The 19,907-nt window shown below is 50.3% G+C and overlaps 7 protein-coding genes across 7 annotated transcripts; 2 read left to right on the top strand and 5 right to left on the bottom strand.

Moving 5' to 3' along the window:
* On the bottom strand, nt 1–2,521 carry BDQ94DRAFT_162982 (leucine-rich repeat domain-containing protein; the record flags this gene model as incomplete). The annotated part of the gene is made up of 2 exons (XM_026769646.1): nt 1–2,382; nt 2,480–2,521. The coding sequence occupies 2 exons, from the start codon at nt 2,519–2,521 to the stop codon at nt 1–3; spliced, it is 2,424 nt and encodes an 807-aa protein (XP_026621312.1).
* A 1,515-nt stretch (nt 2,522–4,036) lies between these two features.
* Nucleotides 4,037–5,165, bottom strand: BDQ94DRAFT_162981 (uncharacterized protein; the record flags this gene model as incomplete). The annotated part of the gene is made up of 5 exons (XM_026769645.1): nt 4,037–4,050; nt 4,082–4,271; nt 4,333–4,559; nt 4,639–4,823; nt 5,002–5,165. 5 exons carry the CDS (start codon nt 5,163–5,165, stop codon nt 4,037–4,039), a joined length of 780 nt encoding a protein of 259 aa, XP_026621311.1.
* Nucleotides 5,166–5,614: 449 nt separating this feature from the next.
* On the top strand, nt 5,615–6,989 carry BDQ94DRAFT_152467 (uncharacterized protein). Its single transcript, XM_026767977.1, has 2 exons — nt 5,615–5,913; nt 6,008–6,989. The coding sequence occupies exon 2, from the start codon at nt 6,352–6,354 to the stop codon at nt 6,643–6,645; it is 294 nt and encodes a 97-aa protein (XP_026621309.1). The 5' UTR covers nt 5,615–5,913; nt 6,008–6,351; the 3' UTR covers nt 6,646–6,989.
* On the bottom strand, nt 5,702–6,242 carry BDQ94DRAFT_100338 (uncharacterized protein). The gene has a single exon (XM_026763331.1). The coding sequence runs from the start codon at nt 6,131–6,133 to the stop codon at nt 5,834–5,836; it is 300 nt and encodes a 99-aa protein (XP_026621310.1). The 5' UTR covers nt 6,134–6,242; the 3' UTR covers nt 5,702–5,833.
* Nucleotides 6,990–9,243: 2,254 nt separating the features above from the next.
* On the top strand, nt 9,244–12,172 carry BDQ94DRAFT_152464 (patatin-like phospholipase domain-containing protein). The gene is made up of 3 exons (XM_026767976.1): nt 9,244–9,307; nt 9,386–10,981; nt 11,048–12,172. The coding sequence occupies exons 2-3, from the start codon at nt 9,542–9,544 to the stop codon at nt 11,855–11,857; spliced, it is 2,250 nt and encodes a 749-aa protein (XP_026621308.1). The 5' UTR covers nt 9,244–9,307; nt 9,386–9,541; the 3' UTR covers nt 11,858–12,172.
* A 2,507-nt stretch (nt 12,173–14,679) lies between these two features.
* Nucleotides 14,680–18,474, bottom strand: BDQ94DRAFT_100241 (uncharacterized protein). The gene is made up of 5 exons (XM_026763330.1): nt 17,964–18,474; nt 16,887–17,901; nt 15,998–16,829; nt 15,733–15,948; nt 14,680–15,681 (listed from the first exon to the last, which is right to left on the bottom strand). Exons 1-5 carry the CDS (start codon nt 18,251–18,253, stop codon nt 14,801–14,803), a joined length of 3,234 nt encoding a protein of 1,077 aa, XP_026621307.1. The 5' UTR covers nt 18,254–18,474; the 3' UTR covers nt 14,680–14,800.
* Nucleotides 18,475–19,233, bottom strand: BDQ94DRAFT_100240 (uncharacterized protein). The gene is made up of 2 exons (XM_026763329.1): nt 18,660–19,233; nt 18,475–18,565 (listed from the first exon to the last, which is right to left on the bottom strand). The coding sequence occupies exon 1, from the start codon at nt 19,142–19,144 to the stop codon at nt 18,791–18,793; it is 354 nt and encodes a 117-aa protein (XP_026621306.1). The 5' UTR covers nt 19,145–19,233; the 3' UTR covers nt 18,475–18,565; nt 18,660–18,790.
* Nucleotides 19,234–19,907: the final 674 nt, after the last annotated feature.

Here is a 19,907-nt window from a genome sequence, read left to right as displayed (position 1 = left end):
TCAATTTAGGGCATGGCCACCACTCAGGATGACCTGGGGATTCACCCTGGTCAGGGGATCCACTGGGATCCTCGTGGGATCAGCATAATCAGCTGCAGTACAAGACACATTGATGTCCGTCTGCACATCCTTCCACCTGTGTTCCTCGAGCGTCCTGAGCCAGCTATTTCCAAGTTCTTGCCTGAGAGCCTCTAGTTGCCGTTTGTAGAAATCTCCGTCTACACTCCAGTCTTTACCCTGGAGTGCACGCTGGAGGCCAAGCTGCTGGTCTTGGGTCTGAAGAGCGGATGAGTCGCGTCCAATCTCAGTCCTTTCCGGGATCTTGGGACTTGCGGGTCTGGCCTGAGATCCACCATCAGATTTCCATTGACGGTCGGGTGTTGCCGTGACAAACGGATCAACAGGTAATTGCACAGGCTGAACAGAAGGAATAGAAGGCACCACCGCACCTGAATCACGATTAACATCAGCGGAAGGCTTATCTTTTGGGCGATCGGAAATCTTCCGCCGTGTACCCTTCTTCCGACGAGTAGATCCAACATCGACTCCATTTTGGCCCACTCGTCCGACTGGTCCAATTTGCTCGTAAGGCAGCGAAGGCTCCTGGGGGACTGTGTGCAGGGGCTTGCTGACCACGGTAGAAAGATCTGCCGCAGCAGATCGTATGACGGGTGCAGCCTCGGGTTCCGCAGCTCGCTCCACCAGTTGCTTTCGCTCGGTGTATCCTGGTCCCGACCCATCGATGATGATGTCCTCGGAGTAACCCGGAGTGCGTCGGAACAAGTTGAAAATCACAACACGGTAGTTCGGATGTGTTTTCACAAAGGGGTTGCCAGAAACCCAAATCTCCCGTATCTCAGGGAGATTGGTGAGTCTAGCAATCTCAGTAGGATCCGTAAGGTTGTTGTCTCGGAGGTCCAGCCGTTCCAACGAAAGCAGCCTCTCAATTCCCGCGAGAGAACGGAGACGGTTCCCACGGAGGTTGAGTGCGGTTATGGCGGGAAGAGGGTTCCGCGATAAGGAGTGGAGGGATTCGATCATGCAATGAGAGAGGTTCAAAGCTCTCAAGGCAACCAGGGACGCAAGACTGTCGGGTACTTCGGTGAAAAGATTCGACGATAGATCGAGCGATTGTAGAGTATTGGCCACTGGGGCAAGGCCGGCGGCAGTGATGGAGGTCAAGGAGTTGTCGGGGAGGCCAAGGTGTCGCAAGAACCGCCACTTGTGTGCCGGCAAGACACCGGAGAGTAGATTGGAAGAGCTTGCGCTGCGGTGACCCGAGGTTTCGCTGGAGTTGGAACTACCTGAGCCGGTACGTCTTATTCGGGAGGCGGTTCCACGGCCATGACGATAAGTTGAGTGTTTCGAGCTGGTGGGACGTGTGGGGGAAATGCTTCCGGTGCGTGGTCGAGCTTTGGACCCCTCTGATGCCATCCTGATCATCGAAGCTGCTTGGGGGCTAGCGCTGGATCCAAAAGGTGCATCAGCAACCGGCGACCCGGGAGCAGAGAGCGACCCAGACAGCTCCGACTTGTTGACTGGCTGGGGGTTTGCATTCCCACTCCATCCCATCATCGGTGAGTGGTGATGCTTTGACGAACGCCGCCGACGTTTGTCAATGTCATCCAGCACAATGCCTGTGAGCAATTCTGCTGGGTCCTCGATATTAGCCCTCTTGACTGTCAGCGTACGCAACTGCTCGGACAGCCTATCCCAGCCGAAGAACGAGCGAAAGTCTATATCAATAATCTCTAACGCGCTCAAATTCTTAAAGGAATGCAGTGGAACGGCGGTGTCAAAAGGGAATTCTTCGTAACCACGGATCAACCGGGCACGGCGGTCAGGGGCTAAACGCAGGCAGGGGATCTTGGTAAAGGCAGAGTATAGGTATTTGGTATCCGCTTCTAGAGCTGCTTTGGCCTTCTCAGATTTGGAAGCCGAGTCCTTGGAAACCAAACCAAATGAAGACCAAAGTGAACTCATACCAGACATGACGCTACGGACACTGGACACGGAGTGGATAGAGTCCCGGTCACCCCTGGATCGCTGAGGCTTATTCAGGAATGACACATAGGACTGCGATCCATCCGTGTGGATATTCTCCAGCCTAACATTCAGGGGACCAACGGCAATAGAAAGTTCTTCAAAGCGGGACAAAAGGTAAAAGAGGTGATGGGGGGTGAGGGTAAGTTTGGCAGGTTTAACATTCTGCGAGGTGAATTTCAGTGCCCCGAAGGACAGGGCCGCTGCAAGAGTGGAGGAAGCCGAGCTCGACGAGCCCGACTGGGTATGGGAGGATTGCGCATTTTTGGTTGGTTGGCGCTTTAATTGCAGCGCATTTGCAAGGGCCTTTTCGTGTGTACGAACAAAACTAGCGAGATTCTAGACGAAGAGGTTAGAGTTAGCAAACAAGCAAGCGTAGCAGACTAGAAACGAGACAGAAGGGCCCAAATGAATGGGTATGAGGGGGCGCACGAACTTTTATGAAGAGCTGTCCATCTTCAGTGTTCAGCTTCTCCATTACGGAAATTGCTTCGCCCAACGAGAACAAAACTCTATCTGGTTAGGCGGACTCTGAAGAGGAACGCTCAAGTACTCGTAGTAGGGACGGCGAGAGTCGACATCTTGCTGGCAAGACAAAAAGCGAAAGAAAAAGACGACCTGCAGGATAGGAGAGCGAGCAAGAGTTAGCCGTGACTCACAACAACAACTCAAAATTAGATAGCTAAGCCCAAGGCGCTATGCCTCGTAACTATTGTCAAGAGGAAGGAGACAAGGCTGGGATGTACCTCGAAGATATAGGGGGGTTGCACAATAACGATAAACTAAGCGTCGAACAAAATCACGAAGCCGCCCACCACAACTATGCTAGACACGAGGAAGAGGGAGGGATGGGGGAGTTGGAGACGAAAGGGACGGTCTCCAATGTCAGATGAGAAGAGAAGCCTGTCACCGGGACGAAGCTGAGGGAGGAGGAAGAGGCGAGCTGAAGCAGGAGTGACCACCGAAAAAGGAGAAGATGAATGGGCTGGATAGAAAAAAGAAAAGGACCGGGGGAGCTAATATGCAAAGCACCACGGACCTTCGACTAGTGGACGATACGTGACGGGGGGGTGGTTTGTAGTGGAGGATTGAGAGGGAGGGAGGAGTGGGTATGGATGAGCACCGGAGCAATCAGCTGAGGGGGGGAGGGGCGTAGGGGGGTGTGGTAAGTGTGGTAAGCCCGGGTCAAGTAGTAATTGTTGTTGGCTGACAAGGTATGCCTTCGAAATTACTGTCGGGAAGAAGAGGGAGGGAGGGAGGGAAGCGCGGTCAGAAGAGAAATAAAGAGAAACCACAAGACGATGCGAGACAGTCTCGAGATAAGTGCAGGTGTTTTGTTGGTTTGAGCAAAAATATGTCAGTTCTGGTAGAGACGGAGGGAAAAGAGGGAAGAGGCGAAAAAAGGACGGGCTGGCGATACTGGGACTAATATAATTTATTATCATATAGAAATCTTCGCCTGTTATCTTGTCCTGCTCTCCCTTTGGTCAGGGAGCCGCTGCACCGGGCGTCGTCCAGAGGTACATGCGTACTTGCATACGTATCGTACGGTACGCTAAGACCACGGCGGGTACGGGAATACCACCCCATAGTCAAGTCAAGTAAAAAACAAAAAGATGTAATCGACTTGGTCTTTTTGACTTTCTATTCGCCTTAATTTTGTCCGCATTGTTGTTTTAGCCCTTTTTTTACATCCATCAAATCATCGTGGTATCCATGAACCAGTCGGTGGCGACCGTCGGGAAGGGTCCGTTGTTAAATCCAGTTGTTCGTCAACTCAGCTTCGTTCCCTTGTCTACCGGGTCCTATCAAGAAAGAACTGAAAGCGCCCAGATACAATTGATAAATACGGACCCATACCTCAAATGACTGGTTAGCCTTCTCCGGAAACTCTATCTAGCGGGGTACTCTGGATTACTCAGTTGGACAAGGCCATGATGAATTGATAAGCGATCTCTCAAAATTTTGGCATTTCTCATAGTAGGAGTAGTTCTTATCGCGCTTCCCCTCTCAGTACCAATGGATATCCAAAAGTTACTTTTACTGATATCAGTCAACATCGGTTTCAGGATGGAGCATACAGTATCACTGCAACGGTCAACCAAGGAGTGCCATTCTTCGGCTCTGGCGAAGAGTGGAGCAATCTTTCCGAATCCCTCGAAGCGGGTATCCCGATCGCCGACCCTTGGACTTGGCTGATGCAGTAACGGAGGACTAGTAGTATGCAACTACAACAATAATAGTAATAATAATGTTTAAGTAGGAAAGGAAAACTCCGTACGCACATACTTTTCGTTTGAAGGGCGGAAGGATTTCTGGGCCAATCTGGAGGGCGTAGAACGCACACACCATGTTGATCAAATTTTGCCAAGTAACTAGGAAACGTAAGTAGGCTATACTATTTTCTTTTCTTTTCTTAATTCTTTTTTCCCTTGACCATTTCGAAGCCACTGCAAGCCCGGCTCCAGTATGCTGCAGGTCGGGTGAAAAGTTTTTTTTTTGTTTGGTTGTGTATGCTGGATGGAGGAAGGAGGGGGGTAAGAAACGGAATGAAGCGCAGTGTTTGGTTGAACCGGGCGGTGCTTGAAGGAGGACCCGCCTCTTGGGCGGATGCAACTGTGCCGGCGGTAACTGGACGGACGATGTCAAGTCGCCCCGTGATTGGCGGTGGGTCCCCAAACGTGCAGCTGATAGCGCCCTGGCGGACATTCATGTACTTGCCTTTTCGACAAATCACAGGCGTTTCTCCAGCACCTGCATGACGCTTTACTCGAGAAGCTCTAGAGGATGGATTTTTAGCGACTTCCTCGAGGGCCAAAATGGAAGCAGGAGGACACCGGCGAGAGCCAAAATAACATCACGGACATTTCTAGGGGGCTTTCTAGGATGTTACTAAAAGTATTCCGACCGGGATGAGGCAGCTTTAGATACCTACTAATACTTACTAAAAGTTCGTACCTGGGACTATACGTATATACCAGAAATGACCATACAGTAGCGGCTTCGAGATAATTAAAAAGAGGAATCGGACACATCGCAACTTTTGGAAACTTCTCGCCTTGTCCGGATGGAGACTCGCCCTGCATCCATCCATTCCTCCCATCCATCCATCCATCGGTCATTGCCTGAAACTCGGAAAGACGTCTCTCTCTTCCGAGGCAGCAGAACAATTTTATGGAGCAACTGTCGTCTATCTATCTACGTGGTTAGTTACTCCCTTCACTAAGACTACTAACTATGACGATTGATTAGACACTTAACTTTTTAGTTTGGTATTCATTAACCTAAGTACCTGGGTTAGATATCTCGCACTGACCTTTAACATTCTTGAGAGGCTCAAGTGGAGGTCTCAGTCTCATCTTTATGATCAACTGACCACCACCCATTACCGTCTACTGGATGATCGGGTCATCGGTCATCGGCCATGGCGAAGTGATCGCTCGTCTTGCTTCTTCGTAGTCCAACCTCTCCCCCCAGCGAATCATGCTCCCACATTCCTGAGCTTCGGGAACGCTACGCGTACATAAAGCTGCTGGGAGCGATGATGTACTGTGTGGTTATCTCGATTGCGAAACCTAAACCTCCGTCGTGTCGCCTACAGGTCCAGTTCCAGTTCCATTTCACTGCTTCCCATCCCTCCCCCCTTCCCGCTGTCAGTCACACCGCTTACCGACCATGGTCCATCATCACACCACATTCTTTCTTCCGGTGCCCACTTCCCATCCCTCCTTCGCAATAACATCATTCGATCCATGGTTACCCTGCCCCTCTGCTATCTAGGTGGGTTTCATCATTTGCCGGCCTCGTCTATGCATCCATACAGAATGCCCACGTTCCTGTGATCTCCGACAATATCGATCGCGACGAGGGGTAGGTCTTTGAACTCTGTTCGATGACGTCCATGGTAGTGGACCAGATGGTCCGTGATCGTTGCCTTAAACTGATAGCCATAAAAATTTGGCAGACGGTTTCCGTGCCGTGGAAGAGATTTCTCCAATTCCTTCCAGTACACAACGCCAGTTGGTACGTATCTCCATGACAGCGGGGGGTTGGAAAAAAGGAACCTTTCGGTAGCGAGTTCATGTTTCATGATAATACATTCGCGACGCCTCCGTTCCTTACTTTCGTCGCAAATTACTGTTGAGGGTCGGGACCTTTTATTCTCTTGGCTTCTGGTGTCTCGCCCCCCGATCGATTTAGATGACAAGGCACCATCATTGCAGTAGCAGGATTACACACAGATGCCTACATGGAAGGAAACCTCCAGGTGCGTCCTAGATCGGACGTTGTTTATCCTGCCGCCTATAGATGAAAGGAGCGGTATTGCCAATCAGAAACTTTCTTTCCTCGGCGTTGTGGGCGAAGGCCGCATGCTTCTTCAATTTGCCATGCGCTGGGAAAACGCACGCTAGGAGTGGTGTTCCAGGTCTTGTTCCCTTTTTTTTTTCTTTTCCTGATCGATTATCATGCGAGGAGTACTGGAAGTGGCTCATCCTTGTTTACCCGTATCCCTGCTTGAATGGTGTCTCACATACTGGGGTTGAACCCTGTCGGCGACAACGTTGGTTACAGGGCAAAACATCCGAGCAGGCTCCGATGTAGGAATGCTAGGCTGGGGTGTTGTTTTTTTTCCCCTCGGGAGGCAAATAGTGTGTACTGGTGCTGTAGATGGTTGGAATGGAGACCCGGGTTTGGTGTTTATTGCGGGTCTCCAATGAATCTCAGCAATGGGGGAGTGCACATGACCTTTATGACATCTGATCTGCCCGCTCGCTGGTGGAGGAATGGAGTCATTGTTTAGTCTGAATGATGGAGACCGTTCCTTTCAACCATTGATTGAGTGATAGTAGAGTAGCAACGAAAACACAAGAAAGCCCGGGCCGGGAGTGGAAAACCGAGTGTGGATACGGGGTCACTCCAGTGGGATTTGACGACTCGAAAGGCGGGTCTCCACTGCAGTCAACCGCTCGAATGATCAGCAGTCGTTCGCGATTGTCGTCGCCAATCAAAGCCGACATCGCTGTCCATTGGCAAAAATTTGCCTTCCCCGGTAACTTTTGTGTCCTACTATACTAGTGACTAACCAACTGCAGGGAGAGAACGCCAAGGCTGTGGGAGGAAGAGAGACAGACAGGGAAATGAATAGTGACCAGGGCTGTCTGTCTGTTCCGTCTCTGCGGACTCTCCGTACTTACGTACCGCACTACATCCTGTATGTATGGTGCATACGGGACCAAGGAAGTAAAAAACACCGAGGCGCGATCTTCATGCATTAGTTGAAAAGGTGGGAAGAAACACGGGCGCAGCTGGTGGTTGAGTTCAGTGATGGAATGATGGTGGAAAATTAGGATTGACCCTGATGCATCCCACCACTTCGGGAAACCTAAGCATCAACTAGGTTAATGATAGATAGAAGACAAACGGCAGAGGCTTAGTTCATGAACCGTGGACGGTACTCGCTAGAGGGATAGTTTGTTGTGGCTAAGGTTCAACGTTAACCGGATCCCAGTGTCCAGGGCGGAAAAGCGGCTACCGCGCAACGGGAGAAAAATAATAACATTAGAAACATCAGTTATCTATGTCTGCTGCGTGGCCCTGTTCAGCTGAAGAATTCCGGTTTCGTGGTGAACAAGATGCATGATGTATAAAAGGTGTGGAAGCAAACCTGATGCTGTCTGCTGGACAGAAGGAACAAGAACAATCGAACGGCAAAAGCAAGTTACCTATGGAGGTGGGTGAGTTTAGTCCTCATGGCATGATGCGATCGGAGGATGAGTGAATGTGATACTAAAAGCGAGTTGGCTAAATTCAGCATCCAAACCCACCACTAGTACGACACCAGATCAGCAACATGCAAGAAGAACCTTCCAGTGCTGGCTAAACCCTATGAGTCTACAACATTGGCGGGGTACTAAAGGTATTTACGACTAGGAAGGTTTAGTCCGTAGCGCCAACCAGTATAATCCGCAGTATCTGCAAATCATTCGTTTAACTGGATTCCTCCAGCCTCCGTATCAGTCATAGTTGGTGGTGATAACCAATTATCTACCACGACGCGCGCTGTCCCCTTTGACCAACCCCAGCATTCTCACAGACCACCCGGTAGAAGTCTCCGATTGTTGTTGAACACTTGGAGAGTCGGTAAATTTACCCCGCAATGTCTAGTTGCAAACGCCATCGCATCAGAAAGTCCGACAAGGGTTGTTCTGCGAATAGCACTCCAATCGAACCCATGCTTATAGCCATGCCTCGTGCCGCTTGCCACACCGATATTCTCATCCAGACGGGCGGCAATATTGAGATTCAGGCGGCTAATGTACGTAGGACTGTGCTTTTGGAGGGGAGGGGCGACGGTACTCTCTCCGGCTGGTGGGCAGGCAGAAACCTATCATGGAGCTACGGGCGCGCAGCTGAGCGACTCAGCTTCGCAACTCTACTGACCACCTCTGCCACACTCATCGGTGACCTGTTTATATCGTAGTCCTGCGATAGGTTGTGAGGAGCAATTTCCTGTGCCTATCTCACCCCCCAAGTCATGCCGACAGTCTGTTTTTGCTTGCCGATCCCGCGTGTTCATCCAGCGTGTGCGTGCGCGATACACATTCCAATGCTCCCCAGATTTCAGCGGCAGGGCGTGCTCATGGCAGACATCTTATCACGTAATCCGGTGTTTATACCTATCCGATGATCATAGTCACTCGGGAAGTGATTTGCAGGCTTCTTTGTCTGCAATGTCGATCTATCAATCCTACACGGGCCACCCGGACGAACAAGACAGATAGATAGACTTCAAGAAACGCGTACTGGAAAGAGGGTGTGCTGGCACTTCGGTGATTGCGTGTCCCAAGTGCATGTGTGAGTACACATTACAGAAGATACGGTGGATGTATAGCTAAGCCGATGCTTTCTGACATAACAATATGATGGAGCAGATATTGCTTCTTACGCAGCATGGTTCAGCTTCAGCCGAATTCTAGGCCTCACCGGGTCGAGCATTACCATATTGCTTATTGCAGTCACGGATGTTTGCGCAAAGAACGCTGAACCCTACATCCCTGGCAATAGTATGCCGCCAATGAAGTATGCAGGCTCTTCGTCTCGACCACCGGTGAGGCTGGAAGCAAGCAAGCAAGTAAGCAAGCAAGCAAGCAAGCAACCACGAGGTTGCTTAGAGAGAATGCCGTCGGGAACTCTCCGCCATGACTATCTCCCAGATAGGACTAGTGTATATTTCATCCTTGATTCCTGAGGCTAGTCCACATTTGTAAGCCTGGTCAAAGTGCCCAGCCCCACAGACCCAGCCACACCCACTCGACGTCACGAGGCCTAACAAAGTAATTAGTGGCACCAGTGACTTGAGGCGGTGTCAGTCAACTCTCTCTGACGTCGATGTCTTGTCCAGTGCGCGTCACTGATTCTCGTCACAAGGATTATCTTTACTCCCCCCCCACCACACATATCCTGACCTCTAACCCAACATGCATTATTATCATCAATCATGAACGGGGCGGAAAAGTCTGCAGCTGGTGACACCTACGATCCCAGTACGATACCGGATTACGACCGAGAATTCATCCATCCCGATGACTTGCGCCAATTCGAGCTTGCCTTGACGGACCAGGGCGCGTCACCGCTGGTTGCCCTCAACGACTGGCGCCCCATCTACCAACGGGTCAGGCGCGAACGTGGGCGCCGCAAAGAGCCTAGGCGGACCAAGGATGAGACCAGAGAAGGTGTGCTATACACAGTTCTGAAGTGGCCCTTTTTGTTCACCGTCTTTGGTTGGATCACGGCCCTCGCCTTTGCCTACACACTCACCCGCGTTTACATTTTCCTGTATGAGCAGTGGGTAACATGGCGGGGCAGAAGACAAAGCCTCAGAAGGCAATTACACGCGCAGACCAATTACCCCGACTGGCAGAAAGCCGCACGAGCCCTCGATGATCATCTGGGGAATCAGAGGTGGAAGGAGATCGACGAATACGCCTACTACGATCATCTTACAATAAGCAACCTAGTGAAACAGCTGAAGAAGGTGAGGCGGGAGGTGGAACGTGAAAAGCGAGAGAAACGTCGCGGCTCAGGCCAGTCGCCTGCAGCTGAAGAATTATGCACGCTACTGGAAGCGTGTGTCAAGAACAACTTTGCTGGAGTGGAGAATCCCCGACTCTACAGTGAGGCTTACTCCGGTACCAAAAACTTGGTACAGGAATACATTGATGAGCTGCATACGTGCATACAACTGGTCGCAGACTCGAAGGGCATCACTAGCGAGGAGAAATTACAGCATTTCAAGCATTTGGACACCAACTTCGGACGAACCGCCCTTTGCCTGTCTGGGGGTGCTACATTCGCTTATTACCACTTTGGAGTAGTGCGAGCGCTACTGGATAATGGGGTTCTGCCGGAAATAATCACAGGCACGTCAGGAGGAGCGCTGGTCGCTGCACTGGTTGCTACCAGGACCGACGAGGAGTTGAAGCAGCTGCTGGTGCCTGCTCTAGCGCATCGCATTAGGGCATGCCAGGAGAGCTTCCCGACTTGGGTATGGCGATGGTGGCGGACAGGAGCGCGATTTGATACTCTGGATTGGGCCCGACAATGTAGCTGGTTCTGCAGGGGCTCAACCACATTTCGGGAGGCATACGAGCGAACAGGGCGCATTCTGAATGTATCTTGTGTGCCATCTGACCCTCACTCGCCTACAATCTTGGCCAACTACCTAACTTCACCTAATTGCGTAATATGGAGCGCAGTGCTCGCGTCTGCTGCAGTCCCTGGTATCTTGAACCCCGTCGTCTTGACGACGAAGAAACGCGATGGGACACTGGCGCCGTACTCGTTCGGCCACAAATGGAAGGATGGCAGCTTGCGCACCGACATCCCTATCAAAGCGTTAAACCTCCACTTCAACGTCAATTTCACCATCGTTTCACAGGTAGAGAACCCCTTTTATTATACCCAACACTGAGAACATCGAACTAACACCACCCCTCTCGACTAGGTAAACCCACACATCAACCTCTTTTTCTTCAGCTCCCGAGGCACAGTAGGCCGACCAGTCACGCACCGCAAAGGCCGCGGCTGGCGCGGAGGCTTCCTCGGCTCCGCGATAGAACAATACATCAAACTAGACATGAACAAATGGCTCCGAGTCCTGCGGCACCTTGAACTCCTCCCGCGGCCCATGGGCCAAGACTGGAGCGAGATCTGGCTGCAAAAGTTCAGCGGCACGGTAACCATCTGGCCCAAGACCATCCCCTCGGACTTCTACCACATTCTCTCGGACCCCAACCCGGAGCGCCTCGCCCGCATGCTCCGCGTGGGCCAGCAAAGCGCATTCCCCAAACTCCAATTTATCAAAAACAGACTAAAGATCGAAATCGCCGTCGTCAAAAGCCTACAGAAATTCGCGCACGCCGGCGGCAGACCGATCTCTCCTGCGCCGTCTCGCTGGCGCCAAAATAACGACCCGGATAACCACTATAATCCAAGCCCCCGCACCGATCCCCTGAACGAACGCCTGGACCACAACCTTCCCGAACGACGCGGGGACAACGTTAACATCACATTCGGCGAGGGCGGCGGCGGAGAAGATACGCATTTACTGGACGGATCGCTGTCGGAGAATTCATCGAACGAATCTGCTGCGCGGCCGTCTTCTTCGTCTTCGTCTTCTCGGCTGCTGCGGGTCCCGGAACACCGTCGGGGTAGCACGGGGAGTAGTATCTTTGAGGAGGTGAGGCGGCAGTCGGCGGTTTTCTTCGATGATGTGGATATGTACGGCGATGATGAGGCGCTTAGGCCCGGATAAGAGTTTATATTTCTTATCTCTGCCTGCCTGGCCTAGTATGGTTTGGTCCTTTTTGATGCGCTTTTTTAGCTTGCTTGCTATTGATCCATCTTCTGGCGTATTAATCCCTTTTAGTTTGGTCCTCCTAGGAAGGCATTAGATCTTGATACTACTTGTACTTTATTACTATACATTACTTTCACTTACTAGCAGGTATGGAAGGGGGTGGTGCCAGTAATATCATTTTCTTAGTTGCCCATGCATGTCAAATAGAGGTATCAAGGAGCACAGACTGCTTAGTAGTACTAAATATGAATTAACTGAAGTGTTCTGCTGCAATTTCCGTCTGCTTGTTTGATCATGATAGTAATGCCAAGCGTGTCAGGAAATTGAGAGACTAATTGTTGTGAATTAAGTGGACTAACTCATGTCCGACTCGATCACTCAATATACTATGTCAGTGGTAATGTACACCCCCGCTTTCGTAGAGACAACTATTTCCCCCATCTCAGAACTAAGCATTTTTTTTTCAGGTCCCGATACAATCATGACTTCCATATAGTATACACCAACTAACCTCACCCGATCCAAACCCCCGCCTCAAACAGCGTCGACAACATATTTATTTATCAATCATCAGACGCAAACGAAAAGAGATTGGAGTCCAAAAAGGCCATATTTTAGAACCAAGAGGGCCTGGCATAGTCCACCGTACATCCCAGTCGTAGCCGGCAAGATCCTGCTGGCCGGCCGGTGGGGAGAATCGTGGCATTGTTGCCAACTCTGTTATCTTTATTACAGTCGCTGCTGAGTACGTGCACATTACCCCAGCATTACTTCAGATAGGTTAAAATTTGTCTGTGCAACCATCTGCAACTGCAGCCAAGGTAGCACCGCGCATGCAGTAACACAGCATGCTTGGGCAGAGTGGGTTGCGTGCCTGCAGTTTGCCATCAATCTCTAAAGTATATATGCGATCTTGCTCTCAATATCTTCGATATGAACGGTCTAGAGGGACATTTCAGGTACATCACCTTAATGTTATCCCTGTTGATAACGGAGTATAGGAAGTAGCTTTTATCCCAGTAGGCTCGCATCAGGCCGTTGGCAAGATCCCGCGGCAAAAAAAAAAAAAAAAGGATTAAGGCCGGCTCTTCATAGCCTGGTGAAGATGCTTTAGTCTCTAACTCTGCGTCTGATTGTTGCGCTTTGGGTCCCTTTTTTATCAGCTGGGGTTGCGTCGATATTCATCATCACTCAGGGGGACAGAAAAAAAAAAAAAAAAGGGAACTCCGTCATAGCAGGAGCAAGTGGCTGGGTTATTCAAGGAGGTCTGGGATGATCACTGAGGGACTACTGGTAGAACCGAAGTACTACTACTACTACTAGGTATATCACCGTTCAGTTCGAAATGACTGGGTCTGGCGGACTAAACCCTGATTGGCAAAGTATTGTCCTCCGGTTCTATGAATGGATTGATTGTATATTTCTACTGGTATTTAAGTAGTGTATCTTTTGTAGTTTTACACGCAGCGGGAGGATCAAGTCATACTAGTATCAGGTAGGAAGAAATGAAGCGACTGACTCGACAATCTTATGGAGGTCTGCAATATGGAATAGTATTACTATATACCATTGAATAACTTAGTACCAACCACTATCAGTGCTGTGATGGAGTTATTTCCGTGCTTGATTTAGTAGATTCAAGGAGCCAGGTCTGGAGACGTAGCTTAGTGCTGAGCATGCTGTTATCAAAGAGTGAACGGTATATAGATTGGCGTTGCTTTGATTCTGGCATTCTTCGGATGTAAAGCCAAAGAGGAGAACACTACTGCTATAAAAAGTATAGACAGAGTGTTATATACCACACCAGACTGTATACGCTAGATGAACAAGTTGTAACGCGAGAGGATACAACTATCATTATCATCCATCTTTCTAAGGTGCCCAAAGTGCTCCGTATAACAAAATTGGCTCGTAGATAGAATTTACTATCGTATCACTGACTTCCTCCTCCTCCTCCTCCTCCTCCACCACCACCATTACCCCGGGAAAACCACGCATCTGAATCCACTACTTTGGTTACACTACATCGCGCCAATGCCAATCCAATCTATCTTAGGACTATATGATACTAACCATGCCCACCTAGTGATTATGTACTCTCAAAACAGTATCGCAGTATTACTAGATACACGAGGTAGTGTATTTCAGACATACTAAGCGTAACAACAAAACTTTTCTTCCTATTCACACGAAATCATGTACTGGTAACTTACTACTCGATAAAACCAGCTGGCTGTTTGCGCCAGAATTCGCCACGCAGACATCAACACACAAACAAACACAAACCCCATGTCTGCTGCCGACGATGATGTTACTCTGCATAAGGTACACACATACATACTATGCAATCATGTGTATGGGGTGGCGCCCCCCACCCCCCCTGCTGCTTGTGCCCCCTGCCTGTCATGTTCGCCTCTTATGTCATGGTGCATGTGCTGCATATGTGATGATCATTACCGCAATCACGGTAAAATAGCTACGTAGCTAGCTGCCAAGTAAGAAGGTGGATAGTTGCCACATGATATGACAGGAAGCGGGGAAGTAAGTACTACGTACTAGGCTGGGACTTGACAGGGTAAGAGATGGTCATTTGCACAGATACATAATTCCTACCTACTTGCATGCAGGTCATGCGGTATACTTTCTTTGTAAGTAGCTAGAAGTAGCTAAGGATGGACAAAGTACGTGCATATGCTGATGGAGGTCTGAGTCCTAGGTACTCTATCCGCGTCCGTGAGTGTGCATTAGCAGAACATCCACCCATCCATCCCTAATTGCTTCGCGGCATTAGTGGTTGAACTAAACAATTAGTTAAGTCGTTATGTACAGTCACTAAGTATGGGTACATGGTACAGGTGACCTCCGGGGATCGATGGTTCGCCACTAGAATTCTCTTGACTAAATCACCAGCCATTTGGCCGTGACCTTCTGGGCTGATTGATAATCGCCGTTCAGGGCATAGATAATCTGCAGCGCCACCGCCGCTTCGCGCGAAAAGTCCTCTACGAAAGGGGCTTGCGCTTCTAGCCCTGTATCGCCCATGACGACATCGCTGCCATCTTTCGGGTGCGGGATCGTTTGTTGGGATTGCGCTTGGATCTGTGCGCCGAGATCTAGCACGAGCTGGTAGCCTTCTATTGCTAGATGGGCTATCCCTAAGCTATGCCAGACGCGAGCAAAGTTGAATTCCATTTCTTGCCGTTCCGATAGGAGACTTCCCGGTCGTTCACGGACGCGTCGATACTCCTGCATGAACGACAGCCCCTGCATGATGAGGTAGTGTCGGTTTTCGGACTGGCGCTTGAGTGAGTGATGGATGTAGCAGAGGGCGATGGAGAGCAGGACGGCTGGGTTCTGATCGTCCAGTGCATAGGCACGGAATAAGTAATTCAGGGCTGGGTAGAAACTGTTTCCCGAGTAAAGGATGTGGCCGTATAGCACAAGGAGGGCAACGTCCATTTCATCTGCCGGGATGGCTTCACCAGTCGTCTCGTCCCGCGTAGACAAGGATGCGCGTTCCTTGTAAGCTGACTCGCGCACGAACCGATTTGGTCGTTCTCCTGTAACCTCGTCCGGTACAGTAAAGTCCATGGCCTTGATCTGGCGCAGCATGAACTTCATGTTTGGTGACGAGTGGAACAAAGACCGGTGAGGATCACCGACGAGCCGGCTCAACATGGCAAACAAGCGATAAGTGTCAGTCACGAATTGATATTCCTTGATAAACCATCGTGCTTCATTTGCAAGCGTCTCTTCATCCTGCATCCGAAGCGCACAAGCTGGGAAGGTCAGTATCTCATGCAGAATACGATACGGCAAAGGAGACTCACTGAACCAGCAAACATGAATCATGCGGGTGTCGGCTTTGGAGTGATACCAGACGCTGGCATCCGCAGCGGCTGCGAGCGTGTCGTACGCTTCGTCGGATTCTCCTTGCGTCGCTACAGTGAGGGCATACTGCAAGAAAAGGTCGAGCCATTCATTGAAGCTGATCCCATAGTAGTCAGTTGGTATAGCCCCTTGAAGTGGCTCGTCAGGAATACTCCCTGGATAAGAGTCAGCTATGCTCCAATGACACAAAAGGGTATGAATCACCTAAAGACTCCTGGAGACGCCCAGCCATTTCTTGCATCTCATCGATGAAGTTGCGGCCCTTGTGTCTCCCCGCCTTTCTCTGTGCTTCGCGCGAATATCCCAAGAAGGTTATGTTGCGTTGAATGGGATAGAATACTCGATTTGACCGAAATTCACGCAGCAAAGCGTCTGCTATATCCAGCCAGTCCTCCGTGGCTTCTGCGTTGCCTTCTTTCGCTTGCGGAAGCAGCTGCATTAACTTGTCATAGAGATATTGCACATTTGCTATCCTTTGTTCTTCATTTATCTCCGTATCCTTTGCAGCTGAGGTAGTAGTAGTAGTCAGAGCAGCCGGCAGGTCAGCGCTTGGGGGCTGAGGCGCGATTGACCTCAAGGCAGCGTCTTCACGAGCCGCATCAGCTGCCTTGAACTCCACCGCCAGCTGTTCCAGCCTTGTGTCCTTGCGCCGGCGGTTACTACGGCTCTCCTGCCTTCCTAGCAGAACCGCTTCATTGACGTATTTCAGAGCCTCTTCCGACATGCCAATGCCCTCATAAAGCTTTGCCAGCTGCACGCGGGATTCCACGTGCCGTGCATCGTGCTCCGCAACCGTAAGAAAGCAGTTCTCGGCGTCTTCGAGCTTGCCCAATACACTGCAACATTCTCCCATTGCCATGAAGAAGCCAACATCTGCGTACTCGTTTGTTTGTTGGAGGGGCATGTAGAACCGCAGTGCCTCTTCGAAAAGCCCAACGTCTTTGAGCGCATCAGCGGCCTCTCGGAAAAGGTCGCCATAATCGTACAACCGAGCATGTTCGGACGTATCCTCCGGATTCAACCACTCGAGGTGATGCTGTAGTTTCTGTGTCAGAAAATAGGCCGGCTACTATTCGTATACTAAAGCACTTACCAGAGCCTCGTTCTTGTGCTCATAACCCATCCTCAGCCGAAAGAGTGCCAGCTTGATCCGCAACTCCAGGGGTAGACCGAGACCGTACGAATCTCGAGGCCACCTTCGAGGTTCGTATCCATCAGCCTTGATGCGTCGAGGAGAATCATCCGCATCCCATTCCCGGTCGTCTTCATGAAAATCCTCCCACATCGTATCATCCTTCCGGCCTAGAAGCCATCTCGAGACAGACTTGAGGGCCTTGAGGCCCTCAAACGGCCGGCCCAGATAGCTGTACAGTTCGGCGTAGATGTTGACATCGGACCAAGAAAATTCGGGAGCATCTTCCGGTTCTAGAGACGTGAAGTATTTCACGCTCACCCGCCACTGATCCACGGCTTTCTGGACATCGTTGAGGTCGATGTAGGTTTCTGCCAGGTGGCGAAGCGCCCTAGCGTTGTGTGGGACTTCTTTCAAGATGCGCTCATACTCTGTCGCTGCTCGTCCATTGTAGCCCAATTCTCTGTAGATCGCTGCTCGCTGGAATCGAGCATTGTAATTCTTCGGATCTAGCTCAATGATACGGCTATAGCAGTAGATAACGTCATTCAGTGCACCTTGACGTTCCTCCCCGGCGCGTTCGAGGATCATTCTTGCTACTTTAGCCCATACTGTAGGATCTTTGGGCCGCGTGTGAGCGCCGCTGAACAACGCGGTCAATGCTTTGTCTTTCTCGCCTTGGGCCAAGAAGATTTCGGACAAGAGCGAATGTGCCGCGAACATCTCGGGGTTAACCTGAATGGCACGCTTTGTTAGATCAATGGCACGGTCATAGTCACCATCGATGAAGGCAGAGGTTGCCTCCGAATGCAAGATCTTGAACTCGGGGCTCGGTTCTAGTGGTTTGCGCGGTCCCCTCCTAATGCCCTTTCCACCGCGCGCACCGTACCGACCAGAGAAGGGGCCTGTGCCCCTGCGACGTCTCCGACCGTAGGCTTCGTCGTCTTCATCAGCCTGGTTAGAGAATTCTTCCTCGCTGTGTGCGGTCAGCAACAGACAGAAAACTTGAGAACACTCGCATGAAGTCGTGATACTAACCTTGAGCTCTCCTCTGAAGACAACGTATAGAGGGACTCGTCCGAGTCGTCCGCATCATGATACGCCTCTGCATCCTCATCAAAGGAAGCCTCATCTTGAGCCTGCGAGGCGTTACCTGTAAAAAGGTCCTTATACAGGCGCGGATCCAGAACGGAGTGAATGGAGGCCTCTCCTTGCGTGGTTGGCTGATTTCCCTGCCATGGGTAATGTATCGTCTCATCAATATCGGGATAGACGTACTCCTGCGAGGGAGGTTGGTGATGTGGGTGATGGTCGTCCGGGTAATCCATTTTGGGATACAAGTATTCAGGTGACTTTACTAATACGGACTTTGTGTAGCAAGACTTTGCCCGGCCACTGGCCCCTAGAATGCAAAGACTGGCTGGAAACTAAACACAGACCTCCCTTGAGGAGCAGATCACCAAGTAAGCAGACAGACTAGCCGAGGTGTCGTCTCAGTCGTCTCAAGGATATCGGGGAGTGTTGCGCAAGACTATGCGACAAAGAAGCGATCATCATTGGGTTGTGGTGGAGCCACAGCAAACAGACAAGCAATTGGGGCTTGTATCCGAAAACACGGTTGGATGGCGTTGCAATAGCGTCTAGAGAAGGTACTTTAGAATCATTCGAGAACCGTAGGGATGCGCACAAGACAAAGGGTAAGGCGGAGCGATAAAGGAAGGCCGGATCACGGACCTGGAGGGAGGGTTTATTCATAGCAACATGTAAGCGCCGCCAATCCCAGACTAAACTTGCCGATGCAGAAAACCGGCCAGACCGGCCGACTGGGACGCGTCGGAGGCAGTGGGATATAGAAGTCAGATAGGTCAGATGAAAGGAGAAGATATGGTCAGATCTTGATCGATGGGATTGTCGATATAGTCAATGTTACAAAAGATATAGAATGTAGATGAATGATGTTCTAGAGTATCTGAGCTGAAGAAGAAGAAGCAAGTAAAGAAGAAGAGGTTCGGCGGAGAACAAATCAAGCCAAACATAACCCAAACCAGCCAATCCGGTGACTTTTTCTTACGCCCGCCACGGCAAAGTGTCGTTTTTTCGTTTCGCTTCTTGTTTCTTTCGTTCTTGACTTGTTCTGTTGCTTCTCTCCATCGTCTTTTCCGCCTTTCTTCGTCTCCCTCTGTCTCGGTCTCTCTCCCTCTTCCTTCTCTTCCCCCCATCTACTTACTCTCTCTCTCTCTTCCCCCCCATCTTCCCTCACCTCCCTCGCCATCAGGTTTCTGCTTCTTCGCTTCCCCCCCCTTTTTTTTTTCTTTTCACTTTCCTTTTTATTTGATGCTCTAGGTATCTTGCTTGCTGTGTTTGACACACTATTGCAGATAACCCTGACATCCTTTCGTTAAAAAAGAAGAAAAAAAAGAAAAAGAAAAGTCAAAAAAAGCGCAACCCACACTTCCCCTACACTAATTCCACCCGGGAAGTCGCCGCGTTTCTCTCGCCATCCACCGAGGATTTTCTTCCGGCCATCTGTCTTTTCTCGTTCTCTCTCCAATCGATTGATCAAAACACCTCCTTTGATGCTCTTGCGATTCGCTTGATTCCTCATCCTAGAATCCGAATCGGGCAGTGCAGCCACTGGACTGGTCTGTGCCCCAAACGTCATTGTCCAGAACCAACACAGTTGGGTTTCTCACCTCTTCCAACCGAAAAAAAAGTGTCTCCGTCCTTAGAGAGATTTCTCGCTTTTGATCCTTTGCCTCTTGGGTGATTCGCTATCTCCCAGCCTGCGACCAAAATAAGAAAGACCTCCTGTTCCGACCAACCCTCACGACACGCAAACTCAGCAGGTGCTGCAGGTGTTTTGCAGTAATTCTTCTCTTTTTGTATTTATTTTCCATCCGGGCCTCGCATAAAGGGAGACCGACTTAAAAGAGGAAAGACATTCGAGAAAAGAAAGTCCCATTCCGAGACTTTCCTTTGACC

Source organism: Aspergillus welwitschiae (assembly GCF_003344945.1).
Source record: "Aspergillus welwitschiae strain CBS 139.54b unplaced genomic scaffold BDQ94scaffold_47, whole genome shotgun sequence".
NCBI lineage: Eukaryota > Fungi > Ascomycota > Eurotiomycetes > Eurotiales > Aspergillaceae > Aspergillus > Aspergillus welwitschiae.
This window is presented reverse-complemented; position numbering and strand designations above follow the sequence as displayed.